The sequence below is a fragment of the Capricornis sumatraensis genome, chromosome 11 (assembly GCF_032405125.1).
Source record: "Capricornis sumatraensis isolate serow.1 chromosome 11, serow.2, whole genome shotgun sequence".
Classification (NCBI taxonomy): domain Eukaryota; kingdom Metazoa; phylum Chordata; class Mammalia; order Artiodactyla; family Bovidae; genus Capricornis; species Capricornis sumatraensis.
Genome location: NC_091079.1, coordinates 50,000,435 through 50,019,935, shown reverse-complemented (window position 1 = coordinate 50,019,935; position 19,501 = coordinate 50,000,435). Strand labels below are relative to the sequence as shown.

Genomic DNA, 19,501 nt, shown 5'->3' with positions numbered 1-19,501 from the left:
TTGAATGTTGAACCAACATCACATTCTGGATTCCAACAGCTAGTATTTTGTTGAGTGTTTTTGTGAGCGTATTCATGAGGCATACTGGTATATGGTTTTCTTGTCAGTTCAGTTCAGTTGCTCAGTTGTGTCCAACTCTTTGCAACCCCATGGACTGCAGCACGCCAGGCTTCCCTGTCCATCACCAGCTCCTGGAGCTTGCTTAAACTCAAGTCCATCGAGTTGGTAATGCCATCTAACCATCTCATTTTCTTGTTTTCTTGTAATGACTGTTTAATCAGGGTAATTCTGGCTTCAGAAAATAGAGCTGGGAAGTGTTATAGCTTTGATATTATTTTTTACTTAAATGGTAGAATTCACCAGTGAAGCCATCTGTTCTTGGAGTTTTCTTTATAGGACAGTTTTTAACTGTGAATTTAATTTTTTTTAATAAAGTGCTCTTAAGGTTAATCCCTTTCTTGAATAAGCTTTGTTAGTTTTGCCTGTAAGAAATCTGTCCATTTCATCTAAGTTAGTAGTCTTATTGGCATGAAGTTGTTTATAATACTGTCTTACTGTCTTTTTAATGTCTGTAAGGTCTATAGCTCTGTCATTTCTGATATTGGCAGTTTCTGCCTTTCTTGTTTTGCTGACCAGTCCAGCTAATGATTTATCAGTTTATTGATCTTTTCAAAGAAACAACTTTGGTTTCATTGGTTTTCTCTGATTTCATTTTCATTTTCATTGATTTCTGCTGTTATGTATACCTTTTCCTTCCTTATGCTTGCTTTGGATTTAATTTGTACTTCCAAGCTTATTTAGGTAGAAGCTTAGATTATTGATTCTAAAATTTGTTTTTCTACTATAATCATTTAAAGCTATAGATTTCTCTCTGAGCATCCCCCTGCCTCCCCCCCTTTTTTTCTAGCATCTTTTTCTTTTTAATTTTTCATCTGTCACTTCTTTCTACCTTTTGAAATATATTGATACCCGTTCATGTTTTTTTTTAAGTTATTATTTAATTGTATTTGATCATAAGGCCCCCAGTAATTGGGGTCCTTATGCAGTGTCTTTCACAGAACTGAAAATAACTTCCCTCAGTTGTTTTTTGTGTGTAGGAGGGTTGTGGTGGGTGGTATGAGGATGATTCTCTTGATTGTTTTCTAAATAGTTTTTTGTTTTCAGTTTGAAATTATTTTAAAAATGTTAGCTGTGATGCTAAGACAGTTTAATGGGGGAAAGAATAGTTTTATCAATAAATGGTGCTGAGACAGCTGAATATCCACATGTAAAGTAATGAAGTTTGACCTCTGCCTCACACCAAATACAAAATTAACTCAAAATGTGTAAAAAACTTGGGTATAAGTGCTAAAACTAGAAAGCTCTTAGAAGAAGACAGAGGCATAAAACATCTTGCTTTTGGATTAGGCAAAATCTTAGATATGACACCAAAAGTACAAGCAACAAAAGAAAAAAGTAGATAAAAAGCAAAGTTTTGTGCTGCAAAGAACACCAACAGGAAAGTGAAATAACCCACAGAGTGAGAGAAGATTTTGAATATTGTCTATCAGGTAATAGATTTGTATACAAAATATAAAGAACTGAGCAGTAAAAAGACACACAACCTGATTAAAAATGGGCAAAGACTCTGAATAGACATTATTCAGAGAAAATATATTGGAGAAGGCAATGGCACCCCACTCTAGTACTCTTGCCTGGAAAATCCCATGGACAGAGGAGCCTGGTAGGCTGCAGTCCATGGGGTCACTTAGAGTCGGACACGACCGACTTCACTTTGACTTTTCACTTTCATGCATTGGAGAAGGAAATGGTAACCCACTTCAGTAATCTTGCCTAGAGAATCCCAGGGATGGGGGAGCTTGGTGGGCTGCCATCTCTGGGGTCGCACAGAGTCAGACACGACTGAAGCGACTTAGCAGCAGCAGCAGCAGCAGAGAAAATATATAAATAGCCAGTAAGCACATACACTGATGCTCAACATCATTAACCATAGGGAATTGCAAATCAAAGCCACAATGAGCTAGTACTTTACACTCACTAGTAAGGCTGTGGTCAAAGAGACAGATAATAAGATCTATTGGCAAGGACATTGTGGTGGAAATGTAAAATGGTATAGTTGCTTGGGGAGAAAGTCTGGCAGTTTCTTCAAAAGATTTAAGATGGAGTTACTGTACAACCCAGCAATTCACTTTCACATGTGTACCAGAAAGAAATGAACACTGTCCACACAAAACTGGTACACAAATGTTTATAATAGCATTATTCACAATAGTCAGAAGTGGAAAGCATACAAATGTCTATCGGCTGATGATGAGATGAGTAAAATGTGGCATATACATATAACGAAATACTACTTGGCAGTAGAAAGAATGAAGTATTGGTACAGTCTACATGCTGCTACTGCTGCTGCTAAGTTGCTTCAGTCGTGTCTGACTCTGTGCGACCCCATAGACAGCAGCCCACCAGGCTCCCCTGTCCCTGGGATTCTCCAGGCAAGAACACTGGAGTGGGTTGCCATTTCCTTCTCCAGTGCAGGAAAGTGAAAAGTGAAAGTGAAGTTGCTTAGTCGTGTCTGACTCTTCTCGACCCCATGGACTGCAGCCTACCAGGCTCCTCCATCCATGGGATTTTCCAGGCAAGAGTACTGGAGTGGGATGCCATTGCCTTCTCCGACAGTCTACATGGATGAACCTTAAAAATATGCTATATGAAACAAGCCAGAAACAAAAGGCCATATACTGTATTATTTCACTTACACGAAAAGTCATATAAATGACAGAATAGGTCCACCTAGAGAATATGTCAGTGGTTGCCTGGAGCCAGGAATGGGATGGGGGAAGGAAATGGAAGGGACTGCTAACGCATTCAGGGTTTCTTTCTGAAATATGAAAATATTCTAAAAGTGATTGTGGTGATGGTTACACAACTCTGAATATACTAAAAAAAAAAAAAATAAACTGTACACTTAAAAATGGGTGAATTTTGTTTGGGTTAGATGTCAGTAGAGTCATTATATATATTTTTTCAAATGTTACCTGCGGTGTTTGTTCTTATTAGGAGGTAGTTTAGAGCTCTGGAGTAAGAACATCTAACGTCAAATTTTGGCTCTACTGCTTAGTCCAGTGTGATTTCTAAGCCTCAGTGTCTTTGTTTGTATAGCAGGTGTGATAATCTTGGGATTGTGACTAGTGTAAACTGAGGTTGTGCACATAAAGCAGTTAGCCAACGCCTGGTACCTAATAATTACTTAGCTAATCCCAGCTGTAACTTGCAGAATTATTTTTTGACCATCACATAGCCATTTGAAATAGGCCACCGTCAGAAAATTATTTTACCTTTCAAATATAATTTCATCTTATATTTGTGGTAAAATGTTATCTGTATTTTTAGGACAGATTCGTTTGACAGATCATTTTCCTCATCCCATGAGCAAAGACTCAAAAGTGTAACATGCCCTCCTCACCCCCGAAACATACACCCACTACCCTCCAAAAACTGAAAAAAGAACATAATTTTCTTACTTTCAAATCCATTCTTAACAGATAGATGGTTGTATCTATGTTTGAACAGACATATTGCCTAATATAACAAATCAGCTTTTAATATTCCTAGTGTTTATGTTTGGAAAGGTGTTTTAAAATTAATTTGCTTAAACTGTAGTAAGTTTCCTTGCAGATGTTTATACAGAGATAAATGCAGAGATGAATGGAAAATTTAGTTTTAATACTTTTATAGTTATCTAACCTTACAATGTTTAGTGCTTTGTTTGGACTTTATAAAAATGGAATTATGCTGTGTACATTGTCTCTGTGACTTTCTCTTCTGCAGCTCTTTTTTCAGATTCATTCAAATTCATGGGCTCAACTAGTTTGTTCATTTTCACTGCTGCAAAGTATTCTATTATCATTTTAATATACTTCATCCATTGTTCTGATTCATTTTAGGTAGTCTCCAGTTTTTTGATGTAAGAAAGAATGTAGCTATAAATATAATTATGCATGTCTGTTGGTATATACGTCCACTGGAATTGTTGATATAAGATATAGAAATTTTAATGTACCTTGATTCTTAAAATTCAGAGGACTATGTAAGTTATGTAAAGCTTAAATGATTATGTTTAATCACAACACAGTATTTGGATTGATTTTTTGATATATATTTTAAAGTTTTTTAACAGTGTAAGAAGTCTAGAAAGTATAGAAATGGGGAACATGACCTAAAATTGCTAAATATTCCTCTTATACATACATTTTTTGGCATGATTGTAATTACAGTACTTTCCTGCTATTTTACCATCATGCATATTTTACTATCTGAGGCATCATAGATTACTTATTTATACCAGTATTAGTAGCTGCGTATTACTTTTGTTGCATAGATAGACCGCAGTTCTCTTAACCCCTCTCTTCTTGTTGAAAGCTTAGATTGTTTCCATTGTTTCATTGTTAAGTAATACTGTGATAAATGTGTTGGGGCTATGATTCTTTCTAGGAATAGCCAAGGGAAAGCTTTACAGTAGAAACCTGGAAGCAATTACAAAACCTTTTGATCTAAGAGAAATTAAAACTATTGACTGCCTGATGTATATTAGGCACTGTGGTATGTGCTTTGCATGAGTTATATAATCCTCAAGTAATTAGTGAATTAAGTACTGTCAGAGGAAAACAATAGAATGGGAAAGAGTAGAGATCTCTTAAAGAAAATTACAGATACCAAGGGAACATTTCATGCAAAGATGGGCTTGATAAAGGACAGAAATGGTATGGACCTAACAGAAGCAGAAGATATTAAGAAGAGGTGGCAAGAATACACAGAAGAACTGTACAAAAAAGATCTTCATGACCAAGATAATCACGATGGTGTGATCACTCACTTAGAGCCAGACATCCTGGAATGCGAAGTCAAGTGGGCCTTAGAAAGCATCACTACGAACAAAGCTAGTGGAGGTGATGGAATTCCAGTTGAGCTATTTCAAATCCTGAAAGATGATGCTATGAAAGTGCTGCACTCAATATGCCAGCAAATTTGGAAAACTCAGCAGTGGCCACGGAACTGGAAAAGGTCAGTTTTCATTCCAATCCCAAAGAAAGGCAATGCCAAAGAATGCTCAAACTACCGCACAATTGCACTCATCTCACATGCTAGTAAAGTAATGCTCAAAATTCTCCAAGCCAGGCTTCAGCAGTATGTGAACCGTGAACTTCCAGATGTTCAAGCTGGATTTAGAAAAGGCAGAGGAACCAGAGATTAAATTGCCAACATCCGCTGGATCATGGAAAAAGCAAGAGAGTTCCAGAAAAACATCTATTTCTGCTTTATTGACTATGCCAAAGCCTTTGACTGTGTGGATCACAATAAACTGTGGAAAATTCTGAAAGAGATGGGAATACCAGACCACCTGACCTGCCTCTTGAGAAACTTATATGCAGGTCAGGAAGCAACAGTTAGAATTGGACATGGAACAACAGACTGGTTCCAAATGGGAAAAGGAGTACATCAAGGCTGTATATTGTCACCCTGCTTATTTAACTTATATGCAGAGTACATCATGAGAAACACTGGGCCAGAAGAAGCCCAAGCTGGAATTAAGATTGCCGGGAGAAATATCAATAACCTCAGATATGCAGATGACACCACCTTTATGGCAGAAAGTGAAGAACTAAAGAGCCTCTTGATGAAGGTGAAAGAGGAGAATGAAAAAGTTGGCTTAAAGCTCAACATTCAGAAAACGAAGATCATGGCATCTGGTGCCATCACTTCATGGGAAATAGATGGGGAAACAGTGGAAGCAGTGTCAGACTTTTTTCGGGGTGGGGGGGCTCCAAAATCACTGCAGATGATGACTCTAGCCATGAAATTGAAAGACACTTACTCCTTGGAAGGAAAGTTATGACCAACCTAGAGAGCATCTTGAAAAGCAGAGACATTACTTTGCCAACAAAGGTCCATCTAGTCAAGGCTATGGTTTTTCCAGTGGTCACGTATGGATGTGGGAGTTGGACTGTGAAGAAAGCTGAGCGCTGAAGAATTGATGCTTTTGAACTGTGGTGTTGGAGAAGACTCTTGAGAGTCCCTTGAACTGCAAGGAGATCCAACCAGTCCATCCTAAAGGAGATCAGTCATGGGTGTTCATTGGAAGGGCTGATGCTGAAGCCGAAACTCCAGTACTTTGGCCACCTCATGCGAAGAGTTGACTCATTGGAAAAGACTCTGATGCTGGGAGGGATTGGGGGCAGGAGGAGAAGGGGACGACAGAGGATGAAATGGCTGGATGGCATCACTGACTCGATGGACGTGAGTCTGAGTGAATTCTGGAAGTTGGTGATGGACAGGGCGTGTTGCGATTCATGGGGTCGCAGAGTCGGACACGACTGAGCTACTGAACTGAACTGAACTGAAGTACTGCCATTGTTATACTTACCTGATTGTGTTATTATCTATTTATATCCATCTCCTAATAATTATGTTTTATTTTTTAATCTTCAGGGTTTACTTTAGTTCCTGGCACAGTGAGACTCAGTAGCTATTCTCTGTTGAAATAATTGTGTGAAACCTTTGCCTCAGGGAATCCCTGGCCTTACCTTTCAAAAGTCTGTCTTCTTTGCTACCTTTGTTTCCTAGGCCATGGTTTACAGCTCTCTGAGGTAGGGGATTGGTAGAAGGTAAAAACTGAATTCAGGGTTGTACTCTGAAAGGTACGATTTAGACATCTCTGATTTTAAAGTTTATCCATCTATTTTTGTCAGTTCTCTCTGCCAAAAATGTTGTTAAGAGGTAATGTTGTTGCTAAGAGGAAATTCTCATTGGATCTTTAACTTACCACCAAAATGAATGTTTATTTGAACTTACTCTCATTCTGTAGCTTTTTTCAGAAAGGAAGAAACTATTCTTAATACTTCTAAGACTACCTAATGCCCACAAAGCACTCCAGATATCACTCATCCTTCCCTTCTCTGAATTTCCGTAGTGCTTGCTAACAGTCTCCTTCATTTTAAACTAGTTTGCTTTTGGCTTTATATTTTGCTATAAACATACCCATATATTATTATAAATTCTCTATTTCATTTTTTTTAACATAGAAAAATCTATGGTTTCATAAAATTTGAAAACCCTGATTTTTGCATATTTGGAGTATACTTACAGTGTACAAACTTAACATGTAAAAAGATATTGGATAGCTTAAAACACATATGCACCTTTTTTATGCCCAGGCTGGGAAAAGTGTAAACATTTGAAATACCACGTAGTGAGACCAAACTCTTCAGCTGGAAAATGAAGGGAAGCCTGCTTTAAAGTCCTTACCCTGTACCGCTGCATCAGTTGACTGTGAGAAAGCATATCACACTGGGCCATTTGAGGTGCATCAACAGCTCACTCTTACTTTGGTGGTTCTCATCTGCCAGAGGAGAATAAGAGTTGTAACATGAAATACAGCTATTTCAGAGGAGTTGAAGAAGATATTATTAATTTATTGTGACCAGATGTCAGTTCTTGCAGTTATACTTAAGTCTTTGCGGTTATACTTAAGCCTTAATGTTAACTTTCCTAAATGTGCCCCCACATCGACTACTTTAATTATGGAATATCTTACTTTGAAAGTTATACTTTTTATATTTGTGAAAAATACATATATACACACAGAGGAAACTTTTTATTCTGGTATTCTGTAATTTAATAGAATTACTATGATTTTTAATTCAGTATTATGCAACATGTGTATGTAACACTTTGCCCTTATAGGAATTTTTAAAGTTTATAATTTGAATTTTATTAAATGAAAATCCATTTTCTTATTGCTTTACTCTAAGCAAATGCTTTACTAACACTAGTGCTAGTGTTTTTTTTATTAAACTCAGCTGTTTGTTTCAAGACTAACTTTCCTAACTTTGTAATAGGTTAATGATATATATATTTCAGACCCTCTGGGGAACTACTTTAAGGTTTATGGTGGTATTTCTTTGTTTTTTTGTAATGTATTAAATTCTGTTAATAAGTATAATAAATTATTTGCTAATTAATTTTGTTTTGAAAGCTGTTACCTGTAAATTATTATTGGAGGTTTACTCTTTCAATTATAATTGTCTTTACTCCACCTTTAAAGTAAGATTTTAATGTGTTAAATTCTTTTTCCTTTCTTAAGGTATGGCTGATGGCAAGCATTGTACTTTCCCACATCTGCCTGGCAAAACCTTTGTCTACAATGCTTCTGAAGATAGACTGGAGTTGTGTGTGGACGCTGCAGGACATTTTCCCATCGGTCCTGATGTTGAAGATTTAGTTAAAGAGGCTGTAAGTCAGGTTCGAGCAGAGGCTACTACAAGAAGTAGGGAATCAAGCCCCTCACATGGGTTATTAAAACTAGGTAGTGGTGGAGTAGTGAAAAAGAAATCCGAGCAACTTCACAATGTAACAGCCTTTCAGGGGAAAGGGCATTCTCTAGGAACTGCATCCAGTACCCCTCACATTGACCCAAGAGCCAGGGAGACTGCAGTTGTAAGGAAGCATACGACAGGGACAGACTTTAGTAGTAGTTCCATTAAAACAGAGCCTTCTGTATTCACAGCTGCTCCTAGTAACAGTGAGCTTATTCGAATAGCTCCTGGAGTAGCTACAATGAGAGACAGCAGGCAGCTTGATCCTGATATGGTTGAGGCCCAGCGGAAAAAATTGCAGGAAATGGTGTCTTCTATTCAGGCGTCAATGGACAAGCACTTGCGGGATCAGAGTACAGAGCAGTCACCATCTGATCCTCCTCAAAAGAAAGTGGAAGCTGTGAGTTCTTCTGTGAAGTCTGGTAGTCTTCAGACTGGCTTACCTGAATCTTTTTCTCCAACTGGTGACACTGAAAATTTGAATATAGAAACAGCCGATGGCTGTGTGGCAGAGGCACTGGAAGCAGCATTTGCTGAAAGGTCAGAAGCACAAAAGGGAAGTTCCGTGGAGGAGCCCGAAGAGATGGATAGTCAAGATGCTGAGATGACAAACACAACTGAGCCAATGGATCACTCTTGATTTAATTAGAGGCTAATAAAGGCAGAATGTTTATTGTGAATATGTAATATTTGTTGGCTGGGCCACATAACTTGATTAGTCATTAAAAAATCTTGTACGTATATAATTCAAAGATTATATCTTGTTATTCAGTGCATGATAGCAAGTGTGTGATTGGCAATAGCTTTTAATATACTGCTGCCCAGGCTGGCTCTGAATTCCTGTAAAATAGTTATTAGATCTGCTAAAATGAGTTACTTCCATATATGTGGTTCATTGGAAGTTCTTTGTAATTTTAATTCCATGAAAGTCTTAATGTTGCAAACATGAAGATTCTCTTGCTATATCTGTTTGATTTCTGAAAAGGCTAGAACTGGGGGAAGATAAGATTTTGCTAATGTTGATGTCATCAGGATAACCATTCCACATACTTACTAGCGTGTCAAAAGATTTATGTAAATTTGAAGGTTATCTGAACTAAATTGTATCTTGAAATTCATAAAGGATATGTTAGACACTGGGATCCTGACATTTCTGTGAACGTAAACACATTCATAGAGATATGTATTCTTCGTGAAAATATCTTGAGAATGTAGTGTAATGATATATAACATTTTGGAAAATATCTTGAGAATGTAGTGTAATGATATATAACATTTTGCTGATTTGAGCAAGCTTGGGGGAAAGTATCTATTCTAGAATGATAAAGTCAATGTGATTCAGTAATGTTGCTGTCTGAGCCAGCGCAGCCAATTGTGTGCTCTGGTGTTGATAATATGTTACCATTATTTGAATCCTGGCCTGGTCAAGTACCACCAAATTTTTGTTCTTTAATCTTGCAGAAAAGTTGATTGCAAAGTGTGGTAGAAAAATAATTAAAAAAATAATGGTAGCAGTAGTTAATCTCTAATTTTCAGAGTTTGTCAGATTCACAGAGAATTTATAAATAAGAATTTATCTTTATGAATGGGTTACATTGTTCTACAATTTTGATCAATGGTATTTAAGCTTGTATATGCTAAATGTCTTTGAGCCCCTCTGAACCAAAAATGTTTCCTTTTTTTTTTTCTTAGAATCCATTACATTTTCTTCATTTGTTAGCTTCACTTGGATTTGGATGCAAACTTGACTGCATCATACCCTGATCAACTGGGCATTTGCTTAAATAGTGTATTCATCAAACCTTTAGTGCCTGTTTCCTCAAGAAGCAGCTTTCATGTTTACTCCTTAAAGAATGTTTATCCTGAGATTGGCATCGCACTATTTTATCCTATTCTGCAAATCTGTATTCTGAAATGTACACGTTAATACATCTTTTTCCTCTGTTCACTGAAATTAAGTTGAATTTGAATGGATGAAAGACAAAATGTATGTTAATACAATCTCTTATCTAGAGCATTCAAAGCCTGGCTCTCTCTGTTTGCTCGTGTGATAGATGCAGGACCGTTTGCATTTTAAGAAAATGTACATCAGAAAGTGTATTATTGGGTGTTTAAAAATCTCAGCCAATTGACTCATAAGGAATATAGACAGTACTTGTGTTTCCAAATAAGGGAGGTTTTGGTTTCTTTCTATGAAAATGTCTCTGCCTGAATCCGCTTATTAAACGAACTACTCCGTTTTGAATAGGGAAAGAATGGAAACTATAGACATTTTGCAGGTGATATCTGAGCAAGATACACATTTGGGTTTTATCACATTATCACCTGTTTAAAATCAAATTTTATCTCCATTCTTCTAAATTTACTTTCAAATACCTTTCTCTATGTCTATAAATAGAAGGAAATTTTAGAACTTTTATATTGTATATTAGTTTTACATAAAGAACTGTGGCTCCCAAATAGTATTTCCCATTTAGTTAATGCAGGTGACTTCTCTATTAAATTTAAAAATTACAGATATCACTAACCACTATAATTATTTTTGGCCTTTTCAGCCACTGAACACCTCCCCTCCTTTTTTTTTTTTTTTAGTTTAAATACAGGAAAACTGTTTCACAAACAAATGCATTGCTTCCAGGTAAACGATATAATCACCTTTTCTTTAACAAATATTTTCTTCACCTGTGGCTCAGTATATTTGATAACTGACAAATACATTTAATAGCATAAAGTAAAAACATAAGCTACACATTTTATCTCCCTGTTAAATCTCCCTTTATCAAGTTAGAATGCACCTGTGGACAGTAGAAGGCAGGCTCAATCTCTGACAACAGTGTTAATTTCTCTTGCTATGGCAGTGCTGTTTAGAAGCTGGTTTAGGTGTGAATATTTTAGTAATAGTTGGGGTTCTCCCTTGATAAAGAATAAAAGGCTTGATGCTGAGAATGGTCAGGTTTCTTGACATTATTTTAAATCAACTGAAATATGGTTGGAATTAATGGATTTGAGAAGTGGGCCAGGAATCATCTTCACAAAAAAGTCTTAGAATTTCTTTAATTTCTAGACTCATTATTTGTCCTTCCATATGGTTACCATCATCAAATACATAAATTACAGAAATGATTTTTAGAACTACCTTTTGTGATTGCCACAACTTTGAGTCTAAACTGGGGATCATAAATCAGTTAAAATATTTTCTTAGCTCTCCATGAAACATAATAACTCTAATTCAATCCTATAGTTAAATTACATTTGCAGTGTTTAACTGAAAGTTGAAGTGTAGTTAGTCATACCAAGATTGAATTGATGACCCGCAGTCCAGGTAGAGTTGAAGATGATATGTCTCTAGAATACTGGTGTGAGAAACTGGTTGAAATCGAAGAAAACAAGACACTGTCAAATATGAGCTAGAATATAATGAACACCCAGGGAAGGGTTACTCAGGAACTAAAGAGCAAGTCTAAGGCCCATTTCCCCTCCTTTCACTGTATTTCAGGTATTTTATTGGAAAAGTTAAGCTAAAGACCTGAGACATTTAGCAAGTGCTATTGACTGTGAAATTTGCTTTAAATCTTCTGATGAGTTTTAGTTTGGTTTTTTGCAATCAAGTCTACTACTTGCAATTAAGATGTCAGTCTGAAATGCATCTATGGTTCCTAGCCACACAGGTCCTCATCGCCATTATTTTTAAGAATCTAACTTTATTGGAAATTAGCAAACTTTTGCATATGATCTCTTACCTCAGGGAAGATCACTTGCTAGCAACTCACTACTAATGACAGGTTTTTGAGAATTGTACTGACATCACTTGTTAGCTACTAAATGCAGAATTTATAACAGTATTATGTAGTTAACTACTAACTGGCTGCTAGTGAACATTTCTCTAAAAAATTTAGACCTCACTAATAACTAACCTTTAGGTATGAAATAAACTTGTAATTTCTTTAATTAAGCTTTGGTCAATACAGTGACAATATAAAATGTTTATTTCAGAATATCAGTACCATTTTGTTTTTATTTTTCAACAAGAATTTCAATTGGTCCATACATAAAATACCACAGAGCAGAATTTTAAGATTCATGGTTCTCAGAACAAAGTTTCCATATTAAGATTTTCATAAAAGCTTTTGCAGAACTGAATTAAACTCCATTCATTTAATATGACTTTAAAATCACCTTTTATAAGAGTAACAGATACATACTCTAGGCTGGGGTATAGATATATCCTACATGTCAAGGTTATCATGTAATTTAACAAAATTGCATAACCTCAGGCTCTTCACATTATAGTTTTTCAAACCAGAAGTATTCACTTGAAAACACCACAGTAGAATGTTTACTTAACAAAAGGGGAGCTATATTACCAATGTAAGATTTATAGTTAATTGTAAGTTCTGCCATTCTTAATAATTCTTTGAGATGCTAAGTGTTTCAATTCATATTTAATGATACTTAACATTTGTTCCAAAATAGCAGAAATTGTAAAAATTGTGAATTATTGGAGAAAATGCCATTACTTGTATATCTGACATTTAATTTTTTTAAATTATGGAATCTACATGCTTTTGTAGTATAATATTAATACGATGATTATTCTCTTGTAAAAGAAAAGGAAAACTAGTAAAAAGTTTTAGTTGATGTTATGTGCTTGTGAGTATCAATTACTTAGTATTTGAAATTTTAAGGTATTGCATACTTTTCTTTAGAATGCACAAGTCCCTTCCTGAGCTTTTATGCCTGTGGTAGAGCAATAAAAGCCTGAAAAGGTTGTCAGTATTTTTAGGTTCATTTGACTTTGAGAATTAGTGCCAAGAGCTGGAGGATCTGCTTTTTGGAGGGAAATGTTATTTAGAATATGTAAAAATAAGTGTAATAGTGTAAATATTTAGAAAAAATTAAGTAGCAAGTGCTTTAAGTGCTGAATAAAATAGTATAGATGTTCTACCATCCCTAAGGCACTGGCTGTTATCCATTATTTTCTGATTTTGTGATTGCTGTATATATTATACTTGAGTAATAATTGGTAATAGTGTATGATATCTATATAGAGTTCTACAACACACCTTACTGTATAGTATTTGAAAATTTTATATCAGTAATAAAACTATAATACATACTGATTTCCCCCTCAACTTCTCCATATTAACTTTTTAAAATAATTTTTTATTCTTTAGTTTCCTGGAATCATACCTAATTATTAAAATGCATGAAAATATAGTTCAGTTTTATAAAGGAATTCTTAGTATAATAAAGTTTTTTTAAAAAAAAACTTCCTTCAGTGGAATATCATATAGGGACAGTGATTTCTCCCCTTAATGCAGATTTCAGTGCAAATGAAATGGATCCAATTAGAAAAGAGCAAGCAAAGTTTCCTTAGACATATTACATAATTGGGTCATGTGATGCTTAGTTTCCTTAGACATATTACATAATTGGGTCATGTGATGCTTACTGAATCACATGATTTAACAAATCACATTTGTTTAAGACGTTCTAATAGAACTTGTTTTTGTGTTGTATAGCTTAACAATCAACACAGCTGATATTTTAAATTTTTAAGGTATATGCTTAATGTCCATTTTGTTAGATTGTTTAACTTAGTAGTCAGTGAATAGCCTTATAGATCTGAGCCCTGGCAACTCTTTACTATGTGACCCTTGTGCTTCAGTTTCATCTCTGGGAGGATAATAACATCTGCTCCTGGCGTTTTTGTGAGGATAAAAACCAGTGAACGCATACCAGATGATTAGAACAGTGCTTGACATAGTAAGGGCTTCCCTGGTGGCTCAGCTGGTAAAGAGTCTGCCTGCAATGTGGGAGACCTGGGTTTGATCCCTGGGTTGGGAAGATCCCCTGGAGAAGGAAACGGCTACCCACTTCAGTATTCTGGCCTAGAGAATTCCAAGGACTGTATAGTCCATGGGGTTGCAGAGTTGGGCACGACTGAGTGGTTTTCTCTGATATATAGTAAACTGTAAAATGTTTGCTATTACTGTTACTTACTCATCAATGTAACTCGAGCTCAGTTGCCATTTAAATGGGATAAATCACACCTAGGGCTTCCCTGGTGGCTCAGAGAGTAAAGAGTCTGCCTGCAATTTGGGAGACCCGAGTTTGAACTCTGGGGTGGGAAGATCTGGAGAAGGAAATGGCAACCCACCCCAGTACTCTTGCCTGGAAAATGCCATGGACAGCAGAGCCTGGTAGGCTACAGTCCATGGGGTCACAAAAGAGTCGGACACGACTGAGTGAATTCACTTTCAGGGCATAACATTATGTTAAACTTTGCTTTATTTGTGGTATATAATAAATGAGCTAAAAACTGAATGGTTATGTGTTTCAGTTTTTAGGCAAGAGCTTTATGACCACACACAACACTGGAAATCTGAACTGACAGTCTGTGCTCTGTGACTAACACATTCTGACCTAAGGCGAGTCGTGGAGCCTCTGAAGACCTCCATTTCTACTACAACCTGTTAACAGTTGTTACTGTCTTGTTCTGGTGACTGTCATCGTGGTCTCACTCACTGACGGCATATGCTGATGACACAAATGACACGGGTATGAGCCCATCCTTTCCAAAGTTTCAAGCAAAAGGGAGTAATGATGTCAAATCCTATAGAAAGTTCAGGCAAAACAGATTCCTTTCTTCAAGTGTCCATTGTTTTTAATAGGGGTTGGTGACTTTTACAGCCACAATTTCAATGGTGTGATGGTGGTAAAGGTTAGATTGTGAAAAGACTTAAGACTAATTGGGTAGTCGAGACACCTATTAAGAAATAGGAGCTTCCCTCCCTGCCACAAAATGTTTGACTGAAAGGAAAGAACAAAATACTGCAGATACAAGAGGAATATGGATGGATTTCAGATAATATTTAGATCAATAGTTTCAACCCTCCTGGAGCCAGTATCCCCGTTTTATGATAATATATTCTAGTCTTTATATCCTACTGAAATAGAATTCAGATAATTTAAAAAGCCAGTTGAATGCTCTACCTATGAGAAACAAGAGATTTATAATAAAACCTCTCTGAAGCACAACTAATCCAACTGATATATATGTAGACAATAGCTGCAAATAGAGATTGGTGGGCTGTATTAATGTCTTAAAATCTTGAGTGTCTTAATAGCTTCACTGGTTGATTTTCTAAAATAGGCAAATAACTCATAAGTCTGAATAAAGTAAAATACAGTCTTGCCCTGGTTTACATAGTAGTTGTGCTTCTGGATATAGTCGGTGTATTTTAAAAGTGTGCAAAATCCTCCGACACTTTGAATACTTGTGTTTATAAGTAAAAAGGAGTTGGTTCCAGGCTTAAATAATTATCAGGTTTTTCACTAACTACCTGTTTGAACTTTGACCAGAACTCAACATAATTTTTCCTTGTTCACTCTCATTTTTCTGTTTCTAGGCCTGGCAGTCTGAATGGCAGTAATGACCTTCAATCACTACAGATTTCCCCAAATTTTCTAAATTCACTTCCCTTTGGGAAGTACCCTCTCCCTTATCTTGGATTCCTAACTTTCGTTTAAAATCCTCAGCTAGTAGGCTCATTTGCTGTAAGGGCTAAAATTTACACACTGTGAAAGATTACTTTGAAGAGAAAGCACCATTTTTATTATGCCAGGTCAAAAATGTTAAAAATTTCAGAGCAGGTAGTTTCCTATTTCTCTTATTGTATTACTGCTGCTGTAACAAATCACTACAAATTTAGTGGCTTAAAACAATACAAACTTAGTATTCTAAGGTTGTGGAGATCAGAGGTACAGACAGCATGTCCCTGGACTAAGATCAGGGTGTTAGCAGGCCTGTGTTCCTTTCCAGAGCCTCAAGGAGAATCCGTTTCCCTGACTTTCTACTTCCTAGAAGCTGTTTGCATTCCTGGGCTCATGACCCTTTTCTTCATTTTTAAAGCTAACAGTGTAACATCTTCAATTTCTCAGATTCTTCTGCTTACGTCTTCCACTCTTAAAAGACATTTGTGATTACACTAGGTCCATGTGGATATTCCAAACTCTGTCAAGATCTTTAAATACTTACATCTGCAAAGGCTCTTTTGCCATTAAGGTAATATGCTCACAGGTTCTGGCAGTTAGGAAGTGGACATATTTGGGGGGTTCAGTTCAGTCGCTCAGTTGTGTCTGACTCTTTGCGACTCCATGAACCACAGCACGCCAGGCCTTCCTGTCCATCACCAACTCCCAGAGCCCACCCAAACCCATGTCCATCGTGTTGGTGATGCCATCCAACCATCTCATTCTCTGTTGTCCCCTTCTCCTGCCCTCAATCTTCCCCAGCATCAGGGTCTTTTCAAATGAGTCAGCTCTTTGCATCAGGTGGCCAAAGTGTTGGGAGTTTCAGCTTCAACATCAGTCCTTCCAATGAACACCCAGGACTGATCTCCTTTAGGATGGACTGGTTGGATTTCCTTGCAGTCCAAGGGACTCTCAAGAGTCTTCTCCAACACAACAGTCCAAAAGCATCAATTCTTCAGGGGGTAGGGTGTGCATTATTCTATCTACCAGAAAAGGATAGAAGCAAGGAATACAGAGTTGAAACTGGGATACTTTAAAATTTTTTTCTTATAGTATTTCTTTCTTGCAGTTCAACCACCCTTATTTTTTACCTTTCAAAGCCAAACTAAGAATTCTCTAGCTGCTTATGTTAGTATGGTTTCTATTTATAACTTCCATTAAATTTAAAATAGCACCCTAAATGTACAGTAGAGATTTGTAATGTAAATGTAAAGTGGGGAGATAGACGTTGTACAGAATACATGTACATATTAAAGACAGATTTATTTTAAAAAATATTTATTTGGTTGCACCAGGTCTTAAGTTGCTGTACATGGCTTCTTAGTTGGGGCATGTGGGATCTAATTCCCTGAGCAGGGATCAAACCTAGGCCCCTGCATTGGGAATACATAGACTTAGCCACTGGACCACCAGGGAAGTTCCCTCAAAATAGAGTTCTAAACCTGATTTGGTTTTCATATTGAATACATAATATACGGTTTCATTATTCTGCCAAAGCTTGCTTATTTAGCATTATCAATACTAGGACAAGTTTTATATACCATATTTGTTCTATTTCTTTCTAGGATTTTCAGCAATTTTTAGAGTTTATCATCAACTAATTTTTTTTAATTAAAAAAGAAACATGGAATTTATGATTAAAAACAAAGTCAAATCATACAGAAGTACATGTGGTAAAAAGTTAAAGCCTGTTCTGTTCCTGTTTCATTCCTCTCTGCAAAGTAAAACACTGTTCAACAGTTTGATTTCCATAGAGCTGCACAGATCGCCTTCCAGACTATTAGACACATCTTCACATATACACTCCCCTGAGTTTTTGTTTATGTAAACGACGTTATACTAATTATACAGTTCTGCTGCTATTTCTTTGCACTAAATCACACTGTCTCTACACCTACACTATATTGATAGTTGAATGCCCATAGATATTAAGGTAGTAGAGTGATTTAGAGTTTGGGTTCTAATTTAAATCTTGGTTCTGTCAAGTTATGCCCCTGGACAAATTAACCTTTTGGTACCCAATTTTCCTTATCTATAAAGTGGTTGAAAGTAACAGTAACTCTCTCATCAGTTCAGTTCAGTTCAGTTCAGTTCAGTCGCTCAGTCTGTGACCCCATGAGTCACAGCACGCCAGGCCTCCCTGTCCATCACCAACTCCCAGAGTTCACTCAGACTCGCGTCCATCGAGTCAGTGATGCCATCCAGCCATCTCATCCTCTGTCGTCCCCTTCTCCTCAGAGTTGTTATGATTATAGCAGTTGTGGATGTTACCTAAGACTAATGCATGTGAAGCACCAAGGAGGGCCTAGTAGTGTAGTAGCCGTTTAATGGCACTGCCTTAATATTACACTATTTTTTACTGGCTATACAATTTTTTTTTCCTGCCGACAACCATTAAACTAATCTAAAAATGTGAATGCTTCCAAACTGGGGTTCTAATGGAATATACTACTATTAGCATTGAAGCCCATCTTTTTTGCTTGTATTGAATTATATTTCTAAAGCTAAGTTTTTGTCAAAGGCTGTGCACACATTTATGGTTTTTGCTCTGTATTGCTTTCCAAAAGGATTATACCAGTTTTAATACATCAAAGAATTATTCAAACTTTGTTGGCAGGATTTAGAAAAATTTTGCTACCTTAGTAGTCATAAAATGGTATTTCAAATCTGGTTTAATTTGTACATTTTGCATTCTGGTAAGCATATTTACTTATGTACTTATTTATATTTTTCCATTCATTTTGCAGTTATATTGCGCATCTGAGTGCATCACTATTCTAAGGGCTGGACAATCTAACAATAGTTAGACAAAAATCTAATCATGGAAATGGTTGATACAGCTCTACTGAAACTACAGTGTATTAGGTACTATATTAAACCAGCATAAGCTTTTCACACTAACACTGGCAAATCTTTGGGGTACTTGGCCTTTCTAGGATAAGAAGCTGGTACTGTCATGTGAAAGATAAGCATGGTGTACCTTCTGCTCATTTATTTACTATTAGTAATAATGAGGCGATTTATTTAAAGATTTGGAGTGAGAAAGTAAATCACTCATTTTTACTTTCACAATTTAAACTCATTTTTATAGTTACAAATGAGTTTTTAAAACTAAGACAGTTTTCAAGGAAATTTCCAGCACTTGTCCCCAGCCTTTGCCCCCTTTGGTATTTTCCCCTGTATTTCTGTGGAAAGACTTGGGAAGCATTTACAGACTATTCAAAACGAACTCCTGGGATGCTGAGGAGTACATGTGTGACAATGTTCCTTGTGTTTTCAGCTTTTGGTGATTACAAATAAAGCCACTGTAAACATCTGTTTTCCAAAGTGGCTGTTTCATTTGCGTTCCTATCAGCAATGTATGAAAATTAATATTTGCTCAGTCTCTTCATTTCCACCAACACTAGTACAGTATTCCCCCTCCTATTCTAAAAGCTTTTCAGTGGTACCTCCTGAGCTTTTACTTTGCATTTCTCTAATGATTAATGATGTGGAGCACCTCTCCATGCTACTTATTTGCCATTTGTATATCTTTTTTGGTGAAGTGTCTGCCCTAACTTCCCATTTTTTATTGCTTTTCTCATTATTGAGTT

At 36.4% G+C, this 19,501-nt stretch overlaps 1 protein-coding gene across 1 annotated transcript in view; it reads left to right on the top strand.

Annotated features, from left to right (window-relative positions):
• The window catches only part of VCPIP1 (valosin containing protein interacting protein 1), a 28,666-nt gene extending 15,720 nt beyond the window's left edge, over nt 1–12,946 (top strand). Inside the window, exon 3 of the mRNA XM_068983402.1 lies at nt 8,141–12,946. Coding sequence (XP_068839503.1) covers nt 8,141–9,012 — 872 coding nt within the window. The 3' untranslated portion in view covers nt 9,013–12,946. The remainder of the gene's footprint in view (nt 1–8,140) is intronic.
• The last annotated feature ends 6,555 nt before the right edge of the window (nt 12,947–19,501 follow it).